Here is an 18,961-nt window from a genome sequence, read left to right as displayed (position 1 = left end):
TTTAAGTTTGTAAATTTAGTATTAAATTAGGTCAAGATATTTTTGTATAAATACCGCTAGTTTAAATATATCGGGTATTGATATTGTAACCGTTGTAACGAGCATTACAAGTGTTTTCTTATATAACGTATCGTCATTTTCGCCGCCACCCTGGTAATCCACCTTCTATAGTACATTAAACTGTGTGCATTATTTCTTTAGTCTATTAGCTTAGAAGGAGAAAAGGTAAATAAACTTTTACATCGAATTGACACGACATTAATTAATAATCCGGTAATGTTTAATCTACCATGTTTGGTTAGTAATGTTTGTTAAGTTCTTAGTTCCCGGGGGTAAAAATTATATACCAGATAAATATTTATATTAAGGAATGCAAAGGAAGGGATAATCTTTGTGTTTAATATGTGCCCTAAAAACGTATGAACTTTAGACAACGTCGCTGGCCTTTCAGCTCCAAAGAACCACCCTCATCCTTTTTAATTATTTTCTTAATAAATTTATAAATCTCAGATAATTTATATTGACGTTTATTTATAAATTTGTTTTTTATAGATTTATGTTATTTTATTTACTATTATTATAAGCACCAATATGCTATGAGTTATTCTGATTACCAAAGTTGTATGCTACTCATAATTAGGTTGCAACCATGTTTTTTATTTTTTTTTATCTTTGTGGTGTACAACAAATTATTAAAAGTAAGTAAGTAAAAAATAAACGCATACATATCATTTTCAGATAAGCAGGCACGCAACTTTCTAGTTATAGAAGCGCCATTAGGGCCAATTTATTAAATGGCAGATGTGGAGCGTGGTTACTACTGGTTATATTAAATAAAAACAATTATCCAACTCGGCAGCGATTTATTACAGTTCCACACGTAGACCACTCTTATACCCGCGTTTTTTAAGTAAAAACCGTGTTGCCATCGCAAAAATATTAATAAACTTATTATTTTATAATTAATAAACAAATACAAAAAAATATTAATAAACTATCATAAAATTAATTAAATATGAGAAAACAAAATAAAATAATTCAAATATACTATCACTGATTCTAGTTTTCTATATATATTGTTACATTACGTAACCCTCATTACAAATTTCTGTACATGTTATGTCGGATAAGACCCGTTTGAATTACTTACATACATTTATCTCTACAATCCAATCAAGTTTTATTACGTAAACATATGTTTTTTTTTTTCGCTACACAAGAACTTTCCTTTGTTTTAGTGTTGTTTTAGTAGTATTTAGAAATAAAACAATTTTCCTTTAAATTTATTTATTATCATAATTTAATTATTACAAAATTCTGTTCGGTTCATGGCAGTGCATTCACATTACGTTGATGAGCAGTTTTTAAATAAACTGTAATTATTAAATTTACAATATTGCTTAATATTTGAGCAGGAACTATGGAATAATAATTGCCATACTAAAAAAATCTAGTCATGAAGTCACTAAACAAAAAAAAACATTAAAAACACTACCTATTAAAATTTATTCAATAATAATATGTGCACAGATTGCAAAAACTATAATTTTTTAATTAAAAAAAAAGTAATTAAAATAATATCTGATCGGTATCATGTATAAAATTAATATAATTTAGGTAACGGTAAGTCATTTGACAGATCTGCCAGTAAAATTACTATATTTAAAAAAAATACCAACAAAAAATATGTTTATATATAAAATGAAATTGTAAAGTTGTCTGTACACGAGATATATAGATAGTTGTTATCGAACTAAATCCAAAAGACGGCTCATTCACTCATAAACGAATTTTAGGAGCGTGAGAAAATTATAAATCCTTATAAACAATGAATACGCCCAAAAAACACAAATATTCGTCATCATTAATATAACATTAAATCATAAAACGATTTCTGTGAAATCGTATTATATAATCGATTTTGATAACGAAACTAAAAACGGTGTACGTATTGTAACTGTCAGTTTTTACTTTACAAATTATATTGAAATACAAATAATATTCTAATCCTGCGATGCTGACGTATAAAAACATTTGTCTACAAAATTTCATCCATACTATATTGCTTAATAAAGTAAAATAGATACAAGAACATTTAATATAACTCTACATGACTAGAAAAGAACTATTTTGATGTGAAACTCGGCAAGTCATATGACGTCATACATACTCACAACATTGTTCAGTGGGTGTAGCTAAACATTGGTTTGTCTCTTTCTATCATTATTGATATGAAATTAGAAAAAAGAAGACAAAATCACCCTCTAAACAACATTTATAAATAAAGCCAATAACATTACAAGAAGATAAACACTTTAAATTTTATTTAAATAATTATTATAAAAACAAGAAAATAAATAAATCTGCAGATGTGATAATTTAGATTACAAAATAAAAAAAAAACGCCAAAATCTTGTAAAATAAAAATAAAAACAACTATTGCCATCTCATTCTTAAGCATTTACGACGACGATTAGCACGTCTTAAGGTTTATACAAATTAAGTTTGACTCAGATATTCCGAACACTGAAATCGACACCATTGATTTGTAAATATTGTGCAAAGTTAAAAAAACAATTAACATAGATTATGACTAGTTCCGCTGACTTGATTTAATTCAGGAAAATATTGTGTATATTTCACCACCAAACGGCGATTGACAACAAATTTAATACAATACAATATGTATAATATTATAAATCATTTTTATTGTTAAAACTCTGTCCTCTAAAGGTAAATAGGAGAGAAAATATCTAAAACACCCATATCTACGTAACGTCACCCTGCAGTGACAACATCGTAAGCTCCAATTGCTTTTCACTTTTTATATAAAAAGGGCACGAAAAATATACTATTGCAAAAACTAAAAACCTTATAATTGACATTGACATTTGTAAAAGACATCATTCAAGATGGCGGTAAAAGCTCGACCGAGAGGAAACATTGGATTTACACGTAGGAGGTTATCTCCTAACATATTCCAATTTTTTATTTAGCTAACTTTCTTTTAGCTATCTTTCTTGCACTAAAAGGAACGTCTCGTTCGCTGTCTTTCTTGCACAATTCTAGTAGTAGGGTTACGTTAAATACCATCTATCTATGGTAATGGAAATCACGGAAAAGGCCAATGACGGAAATTTAGTCTTTACCAGATTAGGACAACTAAAAAACCAATTCTAAATCCTACAAAACTTTGATACGCCGTTCTCTACCTATTTAGTTATAAAACCTAATGTTGGGTTAGAATGATAAGATGTTTCCGGCTCTTGAACATGACTTGGCAGTTTAGAAACCGAAGATATGTATGATATACATTAAGCAGAGAAATAATACGAAGATTTGCAATAGAAGCGTGTGAGGCAGGCTGTCACTTAATTTTTTTTTCTGCATTGTATTACGATGTTATGATTGGCGAGAAACGATGTATAATTAGAAGCAGATAAAATCACCAAGACTAAAGACTAATTTATTGCACTAAACTGTTTTTTTAATATTTAAACAAAAATTTTACATGACAGAAATACTAAATACATTTATAACAAACTTAACCTTTAAGTACCGACGTCTGGTCGTAAAGGCACCGTGAACATTCTATCTTTTATCTTACATACAAAAACGCTAATAATATACAGCATGCGAATAATACTCCTGTTTAAAACAATTTGTAAACAATTATCCGATACGACTAGCGGATCTCCTATTGTTCATTGATGGTACTATGGCAGAAACATTCAGACCAGTGCTAACAACTACTCAATTAGATGATGCGTGGTTGCAGCCGAAACGCTAACGGAAAAAACTGAATATATTTCTAAATGATATTTTTAAGGCGTATTACCAGCACCAGTATGCGATTTTAAAAACAAAAATAAAAACTAAAATTTGACCAATTCAAGTCTCTAGTATCCGCGTATAGAAAATACTTTACTGATCTTCTACCCTGGATTAATTAAATCTTAACGTTTCATGAAAATGTTTATGTTTGGTGAAATATTAAATGAGCAAATATAATTTCAAATATAAACTTACTATTTACTATCGAATTTATGAAAATTGATTGAGATTTAACGCAATTTTGTGAGATTCTTTTCCAGTGGTCTATTGGAACACAGACCGATATTTTTCTATAAGAATAATAGCCAGTACTTGAAGGTTAATTTGACACCATTTCATTCACATCATACATCGCTATAAAACCTTCAAAACACAATCGAAAAAAACTCCCTAAAAGTACTAAATTATTCTAGAACATTCATTGAATTTATCGGATACTTGTCCTCAAGTCCAACAAAGCGCTTGCAGTTATAACACCATGTTTCTGGTTCCCGTAGCACCCATCACCAATGGTTATTGTGGAGAACGACGTCGAATTCCTTCTCTGCTGAAGATTTTTCTTCTCCCCTGAGAATATATCTGATGGATTCTGTCTCGCGACTTGGAAGTAATCCCCGTGACTATTATTCCATTCATGGCTCCTAGTCTCGAAATACCTGGTCGCTTTCATGGGTTTTCCGATAGTCTGATCTGATCTGAACTCTTTCAATGGTCTATCGGTTGGCTTCGGCTTCGGTCTGAGTTTCTGATCAGCTGACACACTTAGCTTGGATTTCATATGTGATTTCGATATATCAGACGTTTCTTGAAAACTCCTGCTCTTAGTGGACGTTGCTATTATTTGTGACTTGCTGTATGAGGATAATCAAAATTGATTTTATATATATTTATGTAAATGTTAGGGCTTTGTGCAAACTCGTCTGGGTAGGTACCACCCACTCATCAGATATATATATCCTATTATATATATATATATATATATATATATATATATATATATATCCTATTATATATATATATATATATTATGTTGATCGTTAGAAAACCTGCTTTTGTCGGTGAGGGACATTAGCCGGGCTGTCACATTTGGTTAGACTTACCTAAACCACCGATAAACAAAACTTTTTTTTTCTCTGTATTGCGCGTGCCAGTGTCATTACAGATACATTGGACATAGCGTCAGACCCCATTGCTGGTGATGTATTCACTCAGAGTCATAAGCAAATTACGCTTATTTAGGGTTTTATCTCCAGTCTCCAAGGAACGCCTTAAGTAACCTTTATATATCTCCGACAGTTAGGTATTTTTATATATTTTTCTTACGATGCTTACATCTGGTCTAGTTCCCGTCATCATATTTACTATTAAAAAAATTTACCTGGAATAAGTTTTCCTTGGCTGTTCATTGGAATTCTGGAAACCTTTTGCCATTATGCTGTACAGCTTGTTCCTGTAGTCGTCTACAGACATCTGCTTATCATCACGTAGAGGCAGCAAAACGTCTGATGGTAGAATCAGTTCGTCTTTTTCACGGTGGAATCTACAAAAGAAAATTTTTAGAACATTTATATGTCTAAAGTTGAATAATGTGATTCGAATGAAATTTATTCTGTTCATGCAGATAGAATTTCTTAACGTTCGTGAATCAACAGTTTTATTCAAATTGCATCCCCCATTAATTGCCTTTTGCGTCTTTAATACTTATATAGAATAAATATTTAGTTTTCAGTTTTACTTAAATATAAAAAGAGAATGATTAATAATATTACTTGGAGACATATTCATGATGTAAGGCCCTTTCTGCACTGAGTCGTTTCGCTGGGTTAAACACGAGCAATTGCTGGACTAGTTCTGATGCATCTTTTGGCGCACATGCCAGTTGAGCAGTCAGAGACGCGTTCCTCGAATTAGCTGATGCCAACTCTTTGATGAGGGATGATCCGTAGCCGCTACATACTGCTCCAATATCTGAGTCAATAAGGCGAAAGCTTTAAAATAAAATGGATTAAGCAGAAAGTTACGTTAAGCTGGAAAAGTATGACCGATAAATCGTAGTACTTTGTTGAGGATATCTCTCTCGATAGACTATCTCTCCAGAAATTTCCACATATTGCGAAAGACGTTTTAAAGCAAAATATTCATTGCAGCATCAGTAATCATGAATACAATTTTATACAGTGTGTTACCGATATAATAACAGTTAAACTGTATGTATCATTGAATGAAAAATATTTAATTATTAATTATTGTTATTACCTTCAGAAGACGGCCTCGGCAGCGCAGCCATGATCCGCTCGATCTGATTAACGGTAGACGTTCCTGGAAACAAAGGCTTGCCAGTCAGCATCTCACCCAAGATGCAACCGAGAGACCACATGTCTATGCCCTTTGTGTAACTGAAAATTATGAGGAATTATAAAAGATCTAATCAAAACCTTGAGAATCAAGATGTGACATTAGCCCAGTTTCAAATCCGGATATTGATTATTTAATCTACTTAATTTGTATTGAATATTCACCAAAAAAAAAAGATGGGGAAGAAAAATCACTAACTTTTTACTAGCAATGAGTATTTCCGGTGCTCGATACCAGCGCGTGGCAACGTAATCCGTCAAGCATGGGTCCGCTCCATCTTCACCACCAGAGTACATCGATGACACAGACCGAGCTAGACCAAAGTCAGCTAGCTTCACCCTGGGGAAACGAATTGCAAAACATCTTTATAACCTTGCAGATGCACTTAGCATTAAACGATGATCATGTATTGTTACAATTCCAATAATTAATTTGCCTTTTTAGGAACTTGAGTCTAGTGGTTCTTAATCCGTGCTCTGAGAAAACGTACGCATTATAAACTGTAATAAAAGAAAATTACATTTTCTTATATAAGAGAAGGAGTGGTTGTCCTAATGTCTTTTTCTAGATTTTCTACAATCGACGTATTTAATGGATTTTCTTATTTCTTCTAATAATATCACCATTTTGTCATTAAATTCAAACACTTGTACCAGTGAATGCTCACGATCGATCGCAAATATTAAGCACACAAAGTATCAACATTTCATGTTCTCCAATTTATAAAACGATCAAGAAACACTGGCATATACATTATATCATAGTTCAAATTTACATTTAAAATATAATATGTCATGTTTTATTTCCCACTTACCTACAGGCACTGTCGATGAGTACATTACTAGGTTTCTGATCTCTATGTATCACATTACCAGAGTGTATATACTTCGTCGCTTTTAACATTTGATACATTATATATCTCCTATGTATATCCTTCAATATGTTACCCCGTTTGATGACGTTGTGCAAATCAGTCTCCATGTATTCGAAGCCAAGGTATATATCGCGGTTGTTCAATGCTCTAAAATTTATTTATACATCAAAATATAAGTTCAAAGAATCTTTATTCTCAAAAAAGACGAACGTCACTTACATGAGAACAACATGACATAAAATTAAATATTGCCGGTTGGCGTGGTTGGTAGATACTTGCCTTTCACGCCGGTGGTTGTGGGTTCGATTCCCACCCAGGACAGACATTTGTGTGCATGAACATGACTGTTTGTCCTGAGTCTGGGTGTAATTATTTATATATGTATGTATTTACAAAAGAAAAGTAGTATATGTAGTATATCAGTTGTCTGGTTTCCATAGCACAAGCTTTGTACAAGCTTAATTTAGGATTAGATGGCCGTGTGTGAAAAATGTCCCAGGATATTATTATTATTATAAATATAATAATGGTCGCCACATAGGTAACGCTAACGTAGTAGGTAGTAGTAACGTAGGTAGGTAGGCTAACGAGATATAAAGTAAGTTTCTTATGTCATCAGTATTTATTTTCCAAAATGTAGCGTGAGAGCCGATACTTGATTGCGTTAATTGAGCTTACATTTTTATAATAGTTAATAATTTGTTATAAAGTTCTTCCTTCAAATGTTATATCTTTTCGTGCATACTTAGTTCTAATTTTCGGGAGAACTAGTAAACTAGGCAGGTTACGCATTTTACGCAACTACGCAGGTTAGTTAATCATGATAAATCTCTTATACGCGTTTTTCTATCATCATTAGCAAAGTAAAATCATATCGATATATTTTATTGGAATCTAACCAGAAAACTAACAAAGACATTTTCCTCAATTAAAATACATAGATTTAGAATTAAATATTTACACCCAAAACCCATAAACAATGAATATTAACAGAGGTATAGTTCTACTAAAAATTGTCACTTTATCGCAATCGAATCAAAACGTAAACGAGTCGGAATAGAATCGGAAACGGATCGTTACTCATAACACCATGCCACAGCCCACAGCATTAGTAACAGCCCAGGATTTATACCTAGACCTACAAAGCGTCGGCTTAGGGACCCTAATATACATATATATTATATTATATTTTTCAGCTACGTAGGGCGGTCCTCTTAGCTTTTACTTTAATCCCGTCGGAATGGGGGCTTTTTTTTATACTCCATCTGATGGTAAGTGGCAGTAGAGTCCAAACGCGACGACGGCCAGTACAGACGGGAAAAACGTTCTGCACTAGCCGCCTTCGCCTTGCCGGCCCGCAAGATGCCTCTTCACGCCTCGTTTGAAGGAACCCGGGTTGTAAGAGGAGGGGAACACGTGAGCTGGTAAGTAATTCCATTTTTTGGAAGTGCGACAAAGAAAGGAGTTGCCAAATTTCTTTGTTCGCGATGGAATTGATGTCACAGTTAGGCGGTGACATCGAGAACCAGCTCGCGTGGACTTAAGAAGGAAGGGGGAAGCAGGAATTAGAGAGAATAGGCTCAAATTTCTAATTAGAGAGAATAGGCTCAAATTTCTAAGTGCCTAGAGGCCTTGAATCACTAAGTCAGAAAAATATTAGTAATAAGTAATCTATTGAATTTTTGAATACAGTAAGTACCTAATGACTTCACTACACACAAAATACACTTTTTTTAATCAAATTTCAAATGCCAATGAATCGAACGCCTTGTTCATTAATGTAATGTGCGAAATCACTGATCAATAATTAAGTCTATTATTTGCAACAAAAGCGCTTGATAAAACTAGCTAGCAACCAAATAGCTTTCACGTGACTCGGAGTTTTATAGTGTATTTTTAATTAATTAATATAATTATGATGACGTAAGCCGGTGATGATGAGATGATCTAGTACTTGTCTAGTGCATTACAGTACAGTAACAGCCTGCGAATGTCCCACTGCTGGGCTAAGGCCTCCTCTTCCTTTTTGAAGAGAAGGTTTGGAGCATATTCCACCGTGCTGCTCCAATGCGTGTTGGTGAAATATACATGTGGCAGAATTACGACGTTTTCCTTTACCGTCAAGCAAGAGATGAATTATAACCACAAATTAAGCACCACGCACCACTGAATTGTCATGTGACCCACGATCGTCAGTTAAGATTTACGTGTTATTACCATCTTGGCAGTGCATTTGCTATAAACTATATATCACGTTACGACTCACAGATGCGTAGCAGTATTAATTGTTAAACGCGAGTAAAACCAGCTAGAAAGCAATTGACATTTCCAAAACATTTAGCATCTACAAGAACATAGTTATTTTCCGTACCGTAACAGCCTGTGAATGTCCCACTGCTGGGCTAAAGGCCTCCTCTCCTCTTTTTGAGGAGAAGGTTTGGAGCTTATTCCACCACGCTGCTCCAATGCGGGTTGGTGGAATACACATGTGGCAGAATTTCAGTGAAATTAGACACATACAGAAACCTGTAAAGGAAACCCTCACGATGTTTTCCTTCACCGTAAAGCACGAGATGAATTATAATCACAAATTAAGCACATGAAAATTCAGTGGTGCTTGCCCGGGTTTGAACCCACGATCATCGGTTAAGATTCACATGTTCTTACCACTGGGCCATCTCGGTTTAGTTATTTTCTGCTTAGTAAATTTTCTTATTATATAAGAATACCTGCGTCATCTCGATCGAGTATTTATTAATAGCTATAAAAAATATTTTTATTGGAATTTAGAAAGGATAGCTAAACTTCCATGTATGATATGATGAAATACAGACTCTAAATATAATTTAAAAATAAGAAACAGTTGCGTAATCACAATCTTAACCGATTCAGATAAATAGAAGTGTATTATTATCACAGCTAAACAGCAATCTTATTGCTGATTCGGTCATATAGACAATTGTAACGTTATTTTTTTATTATTATATTATTATAAGAAGTAAAAATAAACTTAACAAATCTGACTCAACACAAAGTCACACATCCTTGCGTGGCAACATATAACTTATTTAATTCGGTAGTGAAATCACGCTTTACATCTACCAATGAATACGTTCAAAGCATCTATGAACAAGGCATATTATTCTCTACAAGATTACATAGATAACTAGTTTTCGCTCGTGTCAGGGGATGTGGGAGGTAGGAGTTAGGAATAAAAAAGAATTCTATGCGCTTCCCTGGGTGGGCTTGCTTCATACCAAATTTCATCGAAATCAGTTCTGGGGTTTAGCTGATAGACAATCATAGTTACTTTCGCATTTATATTAATAGTAAAAATCAAAAATTCGTAGAGTTAGTATTCAATTATCTTAATAAATACATAAATAAAATAGTATATGATTATAAAATATATATGATTGATAAAAAAGAGTAACTATTAAGTTACTTTATTTCTTACAATGCCAATGTCTATAGGCATTGGTGACCCCTTACCGTCAGGTGGCCCATTTGCTCGTCCGCCTACCTATATATATATATATTTAAATTGGCTGATTCTTCTCGGTACAATTTACATTCAAAACCAGTGATAGCTTTACATTTGAAAATAATGAGGTATTAATTCATTGATTTCCATACAGTTTAAATATTAATTCAATTGTATTTAATTATCAATGTAACTCGATTTTCGAAAATAACTCCTGGGTTTGTTGACGGTTCTTCTGGATGGAATCTACATTCCGATAGTAGCGTTATATTAGTAGGTATTCCGGTAGTGGCGTTAATCTTGTAAAATACAAATGTGAGTTAAAGCTAACTTTATTAAAGTTTATTTTAAATACGTTTAATATTTTTAATATGTAATTTTATAAAAGATTTTAAACATACCTGTGTATACTGTGCAGCTTTACAATATTCGGATGATTACGAAATGATTGTAAAAATATAATTTCACGAAAAGTTCTTTGCGCGTCGGTCTGATTGCGAAACGCGTCAAATATTTTTTTTATCGCAACAACATCTTTGGTCTTCCTATCTATGGCCTTCCAGACGATGCCATAAGCCCCCTTACCCAATCTTTTTTTTATATCAAATCTCTTTAGTATATGTTCATCGATTTCGGACATATTTTTTTCGGGACTCTTTTTGGACGCTTTATTCTGTACATCCTTTTTTTTCTCGTCACGTTTTGCATTTGTTTGGATCTGACTCATTATTCACTATGCGTGTATAACCACTGTGAAATTCGACTCTAAAATGATAATAAGCTTCCATGAGAATGTTTCATAATAGAGGAACAAAATTAGCCTAAATATGTAAATTATACTGAATATCGATAACTAATTTGAATATTGTAGCATGACTACTGAATTTTAAAATTTTATCGATTATATTTGTACACTAAGCAACCGAAAAAGTCAATAATAAAACAATTTATATCATTGTATGGAACTTGTAATACAAATCCACTGAATTAATATTATAAAGCATTAACACTCACATGTTCAAAAATAAAAATATATATATATAATTACATTTCTCATACAATGTATTAAAATTGTACTGTATATTCTTTATTGTAAAATAAAATAATTGCACGTTTTGTTTGCACGACTGGACGAGATTCATTTGTTTACTGCGGCAAACAAGTTGTTCGTTGTCATGACAACTACAACTGTCAATTAAAATAATGTTTGACCCTAGCTTTTTTGTTTGATCGATTAAACATTCGAATCGATTTTTTTTTGTCTAATTGTCAATCGAAAGAGTCAGTTCGGTTGTTGTGGCTAAATAAAAACACCTTAACTTTTTTCAATATTTTAATGATGTAACAAGGATTGAATAAACACGACATTTCAACTTTGAATAACTAGAATCTAATAATACTTATTTGTTGAATTCATAAGTTATTTTTATCAAAATTCTTAGGAATGATTTTACTAAGAACAATTATTGAAATATCACAATTACATATTTATCATTGACACATGTTAGTAAAAAAATACACATTAATCCTGCGACTAAAAAATAAAAAAGTTAATATCACAACTCACATTTAAAAGTATAAACTTAAACATAAAAGTAAAAAAATAGTTTTAAATTTGATAAAAAGTACATCTTCGATGTCTAAATCGTAAAGCTAATATTTTTTGATTATATAATAGCAACAATATAAAAAAATACGAAAACATAAAATCTGGAAACAATAAACATAAAAATATATTTATTTAATAAATAATATACAAAATATACAGTTAGAACTATGAACATTTAATATATAGGAATCATGTTTAATACTTTCGGTTAAGAATTTCGATATTTTTGAGATTACATTTAAGAAGCAAACTAGCGCACTCATTGACATATCTCCACAGCTTTTTAAACTATAAAGCAGTGAAGGCACAATTAGTACAGTGTTATTTATTAATTAACTTATGGGAGGGGAGGATGAATCTTGTTCCTCTCTTCTTGATCCAAGCGACGTTGGTCGATAGAGGACGGTGTTGGCAAACCACATGGTACTTCTAGCATATCAGATTCGTGTGTCATTATGTGCTCAGCCTCCACTGTGAAATATATACTTTATAAAAATACTTGGTAGATGAAAAAAAAATGAAAGCATAGATATCTTTTTGTTTTCAATCAAACAATACATGGAAAAAAATTTTATTCAAAGTCGAACTTTTGTTGCGTGTTATGATATACATATACATATATTTTTATTAATAAATATTAACCATCCCTTACATAGTTACATAGTTACAGGCCACCAATTTTGGGCATCATTTTCTATGTTCCTTGTGCCTGTAGTTACACTAGCTCACTAACCTTTCAAACCGGAACGCAACAATAAGAAATATTGCTGTTTGGCAGTTTTACAAAGCTCTATCATCAAGACAAACATGTGAATTTCTTAAAAAAATATCTTAAAGTTGTGCTTCCAAATCAATGAACGGAAATCCTTAGGAATAAGATATAAACCGTAATCACTTACTTCTAAGTCGATGCATTTTATTCCCATATGCAAGATCCCAATAATATAGATTGACAAATGTAAGAGGTAGAAGAGGAAATAAGAAATAGGCCCTTTTAGTTCTTCTAAACCTGTTTTGGTAGAAACATGATTTATGTATAATAACTATCAATTATGGACCATAAATGTGTCCTAAAATAAATGTTAAGTTTTTCACAGATGTATGAGAAAAAGATATATAATTTTAAAAAAGGAACATATGATTATTTTTTATTTACCCAGTAAACAAGCCAGCAGTAGCAGCTATATAAAATCCTGAGTACCAGAGACATAAATCTCGACTTTTGGCTAATTCCATTGCCCTCTGTCTTTCAGCCATTTGATTTCTCAATTGAATTTGCCTTTCCATCTGTAAAGTAGGTTAAATTTATATTTTAATGTGAATGATGCATCTGTTAACATAAAATTTGGGCTATAAAAAATAACTTACTGCAATTTCATTTAAATTTTGAAGGAATTTTTCATTTCTCCTGTAATGATCTTCTAAGTTTATCGAAATGTAATTTCCCATTTTTAAATTGTTTAATTTCTTACTTTATAATTTCTAAGTATAAAACTTAATATATCTTTAAAACCTATTTTAATCACACAAGGGTGTGGCTTTGTTCAAATTTTATTAATTCTCTTGTTTTGAAATCACTTTCGTCAACGTTTCCTTAATTACACTTTAAACATTTATCGTTTCTTAAGTTATAACTGTTCGATTCTTATCGTAATAAACAGTCCAATCTTACTTAATGACTTAAATTGACAGCTCGAAATGACGTCAAAATGATCTAAGTTATAAAATAGGAAACTATGCATACGTTTTGTTTTTGCTTTGAAATTATAGCTCGAATAATGTTATAACAATAACAGTTATTACACATTTTTAATTTAATATATCGACTACAATATATTTATATTAAGTTAAGTAAAATGAATTAAATTTGTAGTGTATGTAGTCTATTACAATCTTCCATTCGTTTTTAATATCGATTTCTTTTATGGGGCTGCTCATCTCTAAGACTATTCATTTTATAATCTTTGTTAATGTCACTTGTCAAATATTTCCCGCTTTTATTTAGAGCCTAATAAAAAAACTACTATAATATTTTTAATTCGTAACTCGACATTTCAGTAAATCAAAATGGGTATTATAGGTTTATCAAAATTAATTGCAGATATTGCACCCCACGCAGTTAAAGAAATGGAAATTAAAAATTACTTCGGTATGTCGGTGATCATAAAAAACCTAAATTTCTAAGTGCATATCACAAATTACTCAATAAATATTATTCTTAAACAGGTAGAAAAGTGGCAATTGATGCGTCTATGAGCTTGTATCAGTTCTTGATAGCAGTGAGGAGCGAAGGTAACAGATTTATAAATATTTTGACGCTTTATTTTAATTTACTTACATTCCTTTTTTAACGCAATATTTGTGATGTAAGGAACTTTTGAAACCTTCATTGCCAATAAGTGAAGTCATCAAATAGCCTCATTGTATTTTATAAACAAAATATTTAATGTTAAAACTTTTATATTTTACAATTTATTAGATATTAATGCGGGCCTTAAGGTTTATCAATAAAAGTTAGGGCTTTCTGCTTAACATCTAAATATATTGAAAAATAACCGATGATAGGTCTGGTAATTGAAAAAAAAATTAAAATTATAGGAGCACAATTAACATCAGTGGATGGTGAAACTACATCACATCTCATGGGCACATTTTATAGAACAATCCGTCTTGTTGAAAATGGTATCAAGCCAGTTTATGTGTTTGATGGAAAACCGCCTGAAATGAAATCTCATCAACTCAATAAGAGAGCAGAGAGACGGGAAGAGGCAGAGAAAGAACTGCAGAAGGCAACGGAAGCTGGTAAGCTGTTTATTAAATTGTAATTTCATGCTACAACACCATATTTCTGAACAGTTATTAACAAGAAACTTGCAGCTTAAAAACTGTTATCAGGATAACCTGTGATTTCATCCAGGACCTCCAGATGTGAGGCCTTCTAACTAGGCACTAGAACAACTAGGCAGTATTTTTGGTAGGTCATACCATAAATTTTTATTTTACTTCTAGTTAAGAAATTGCACCGGAATGTATATGAAATTAGGTTAAGTACTCAACATATTGGATTATGAGTTTGCACTTGTGTTTGCCTACTGACTTATGTGTTCCTTTTTACACTTATGCACTATAACATGTCAATACCTTGTCAGGTGAACAAACTGTCATTTTTATAACGATTTTTCACTTGAACTATTATAATGCCAGCAGTTGCAATTATTTGATACCACTCATATGGCAATATCAGGTGCCAACTATTATACTTTAATTTATGTTAGCAGGCTGAATAAGCTTGAGCCAAAGATGGCAGATTTGTGTGGCGGTAACTTAGGGATTTATTTTTTTAATATTATGTTAAAATAAAAAAATCTTCAAGACCTCTTTCAAATGCTGGAAGACGTAGCAAACATACAACTTGAAAAGTAATTCAGTTATAACAATAAACTTTTACAGGTGACTCAGCATCTATTGAGAAATTTAATCGTCGGCTGGTGAAGGTGACAAAACAGCATGGTGAAGAAGCAAGGCAGCTTTTGAAATTGATGGGTGTTCCTGTGGTAGAGGCTCCATGTGAAGCAGAGGCTCAATGCGCAGCTTTAGTAAGATCTTTTTATCATCATAAGTATAATAAAGCATCAATCAATCTCGAGAAGATCCACCAGTATCTTCAAATATTCCACTATATTCCACTCCAATATATTCCACTGTGAAAATATAAAAAAGTGGATATTACATAAATCTTAAGCAAAAATTGCAACCTCAAGTATGAGCCAGCAATACTAAGTTTTCATGTGTGATTCGAAACCTTAAAGAACTGAGATGGCCCAGTGGTTAGAATGCGTAACCTTAACTTTATTTAATATTTAACAATAAAAATTACAGGTGAAAGCTGGTAAAGTATATGCAGTGGCCACAGAAGACATGGACGCATTGACCTTCGGATCGGATGTGCTCTTACGACATTTAACCTTTTCTGAAGCAAGAAAGATGCCTGTACAAGAGTTTCATCTGAATCAAGTTCTTGATGGGTTGGAACTTAATCACACAGAGGTACATTTTTTTTAATTGGAAGTTGAACCTTAATATGTACAATATTCTACAATATTTTTTAAGTTCCTGAGCATATATTAAAGCACTGCTTAAACTGCATTTAAGAAAGTACAGTACAGTTACAGTATAAAACTGTAAAAAACTGATAAGCAGTTCCTTGAAAGTAATTACTCACCAATTTGTTAAGGTTTGTGGTGACAGCTTGCCTGAGATTTTTCACTGCCCAGTGCTGCAGTTCTGTGGATCCACTGTACTAAGCATTGCTGCTTAATGGTAGAATATCTGATGAGTCGGTGGTACATACCTAGATGAGCTTGCACAAAGTGTTATTCGTGTTTTCTATAAATGTTTATTTTATGTATATTTTAGTTCATCGATCTCTGCATACTTCTCGGCTGTGATTACTGTGGCTCGATCCGTGGTATTGGACCCAAACGAGCAATCGAACTCATTAAGCAACACAGGAGTATAGAACAAGTACTGCACAACATAGACACAAATAAATATCCACCACCAGAGAATTGGAACTTTGAAGATGCAAGAAGACTATTCCTCAATCCAGAAGTTACAGAAGGAAAGGATATTGAGGTATGTCGAAAAATAACCTATTTTTTTAATACATGAGTATTAAATTAAAATAAAATTTAAGATTTAGTATGTAGTGATCACTAACAGTATTATATAAATTACCAGCCTGTAAATCTCTCAGTACTGAACCAAGACCTCTTCTTCTCTTAAATAGGTTTATGGAGTTTATTAGCACAACACTGCTCCAATGTGTATTAGTGGATAAACTTTTCATATGTCACATGTAGATTTTTTCCTCCACCGCTGACCACTAAAAGTATTATATATAAAGCACATGAAAATTCAGAGGTGCTTGTCTGAATTTGAAGAAAATTCCCATTTTCTAACCTCTAGGCCATCTCGGCATCTCATTTCAAATTCTGCTTACAGTTGAAGTGGTCAGATCCAGATGAGGATGGTCTCGTTAAGTTCCTGTGTGGAGACAAGCAGTTCAATGAGGATCGTGTCCGCAATGGTGCCAAGAAGTTAATAAAGGCTCGTACTGGCTCCACACAGGGCAGACTTGATGGTTTCTTTAAGGTTAGTAGCAATTTATACAAAATGGCAATGGGTATGGTCACTATTAAAATATTTTTTGTAAAACACTAAACTACTAAATTCTGACCCAGACAAATACTGATATTTCGGATATTCAATTGAAAAAGTATATGCACCAAGTTTAGATTGCAAGAAAAAGATATTCACGCTTTTCACATAGTCTAAATTTACATTAAGTGAAAATGGAAGCACAACTATTTATATTATAATATAATATACTAAAACTCTCTGCATCTTCTAGTTTAAACTTACGTGTATTGGCTTAGTATTTTTTTTAGTTAGACTTTACAAAAAACCTCACGTTATTTGTTTTTATAGATTTGTAATATTATTCCAAATGACGTTAAGTAGCTGCTTGTTTATAAAATATTATTTGCTATTTAATTACAGATATTGTCAACAACTCCCAACCCGAAACGCAAAGCCGAAGAGCAGAAAAAGAATGTAAATAAGAAAGCGAAAACCGGTAGCGGCAGGGGAAGAAAGCCAAAATAAAAACTCAGCAAGCGTTAAAAATTAGATTTTTAAGATAGGTTATGGACACATCTCAATAATGACCGTACTTATACACTTTGTTAGCGACTGTTTAGTTAAACACTAATTTCTTTCTTTCTGTCATAATTGATATGAAATTTAAAAGAAAATAGTATTATTTAACTAATCACCTCTCATGACACCAATCACCAATCATGAACAATGTTTATAAGGAAAATCTTGAATTAATAATGATGGGACGATAGAAGTGAACGGAAATGATTAATATTATTGCATTTATTAACTTAACTCTATTTTCTGAAACTCTGCAGAATGTCAAATTATGTAAAATAATAGTATATAAATGTAACACTGCTTGGCTAAAGGGCTCTTCCCCGTTTATGGAAAAGGTTTCAAGCTTATTCCACCACGCTGCTCCAGGGCGGGTTGGTGGATACACTTTTAGCAGAATCTCATCTGACCCGTGCAGGTTTGCAAAACTATGTTTTCCTTTACCTTCGCGCACGAGGTGAATTACAAATACATTTGGCTAAGATTCACAATTTCAACAAAATTTGCCAAGTAATTTCGCTTTAATCTGAAAGGTCGATGGTAATCGATGACACTATACACAACCAATGATCGTTCAGACTAAAGTGTAATTTGTAAATCTGACTAACTAGTGTTTTAGAAAATGGAGATAAATATACATTTTGACTTGTTTTCATTTGCTGGTTTAATGACTGGATGCTTAAAATTGTGGCCACTAAATTTTATATTGTATGTCATTGAATGATAAAATAAACGACTGGTAATTTCTATCTATTGTCTTTGATTTTTTATTTTTGTTTGAGACTTAGGGCACCCACACGGAACCATTGTCCTGAAGAAGACCCGTGGATGAAGTTCGGATTAAAGACTATTAAGGTAAAATATTACAGCATAGGGTTCTAAAAAAATTTGCCTTTGATGGAATGGTACAATCGGCAATATTAAACTGAGGAGTAAATCTAAATTCTTATATCAACTATATACATTTTTGTAATCCTGATTTCTGATTACTGTAATCAAAATTAACGATGACATGTAATAGTGATTACTTTCAATCTGTTAGTATACTAACAAGTATATGGTCATAAGATGTGTAATAGAAAATAAC

General features: G+C 32.2%; 4 protein-coding genes across 4 annotated transcripts in view; 1 reads left to right on the top strand and 3 right to left on the bottom strand.

Annotated features, from left to right (window-relative positions):
• Positions 1-18,961, bottom strand: part of LOC126777054 (heparan-alpha-glucosaminide N-acetyltransferase-like) — a 102,400-nt gene that overhangs the window by 59,896 nt on the left and 23,543 nt on the right. The window lies entirely within an intron of this gene.
• Positions 4,240-11,202, bottom strand: LOC126777098 (mitogen-activated protein kinase 15). The gene is made up of 7 exons (XM_050499989.1): positions 10,949-11,202; positions 7,004-7,210; positions 6,388-6,528; positions 6,091-6,230; positions 5,604-5,802; positions 5,213-5,374; positions 4,240-4,685 (listed from the first exon to the last, which is right to left on the bottom strand). Exons 1-7 carry the CDS (start codon positions 11,185-11,187, stop codon positions 4,262-4,264), a joined length of 1,512 nt encoding a protein of 503 aa, XP_050355946.1. The 5' UTR covers positions 11,188-11,202; the 3' UTR covers positions 4,240-4,261.
• LOC126777125 (plasminogen receptor (KT)) lies at positions 12,231-13,836 on the bottom strand. The gene is made up of 4 exons (XM_050500022.1): positions 13,525-13,836; positions 13,313-13,443; positions 13,056-13,165; positions 12,231-12,627 (listed from the first exon to the last, which is right to left on the bottom strand). The coding sequence occupies exons 1-4, from the start codon at positions 13,603-13,605 to the stop codon at positions 12,494-12,496; spliced, it is 456 nt and encodes a 151-aa protein (XP_050355979.1). The 5' UTR covers positions 13,606-13,836; the 3' UTR covers positions 12,231-12,493.
• LOC126777085 (flap endonuclease 1) lies at positions 14,142-18,623 on the top strand. The gene is made up of 8 exons (XM_050499968.1): positions 14,142-14,305; positions 14,383-14,448; positions 14,755-14,958; positions 15,607-15,752; positions 16,036-16,203; positions 16,573-16,791; positions 17,161-17,310; positions 17,719-18,623. Exons 1-8 carry the CDS (start codon positions 14,224-14,226, stop codon positions 17,821-17,823), a joined length of 1,140 nt encoding a protein of 379 aa, XP_050355925.1. The 5' UTR covers positions 14,142-14,223; the 3' UTR covers positions 17,824-18,623.

The sequence above is a fragment of the Nymphalis io genome, chromosome 22 (genome assembly GCF_905147045.1).
Source record: "Nymphalis io chromosome 22, ilAglIoxx1.1, whole genome shotgun sequence".
Lineage (NCBI taxonomy): Eukaryota > Metazoa > Arthropoda > Insecta > Lepidoptera > Nymphalidae > Nymphalis > Nymphalis io.
This window is presented reverse-complemented; position numbering and strand designations above follow the sequence as displayed.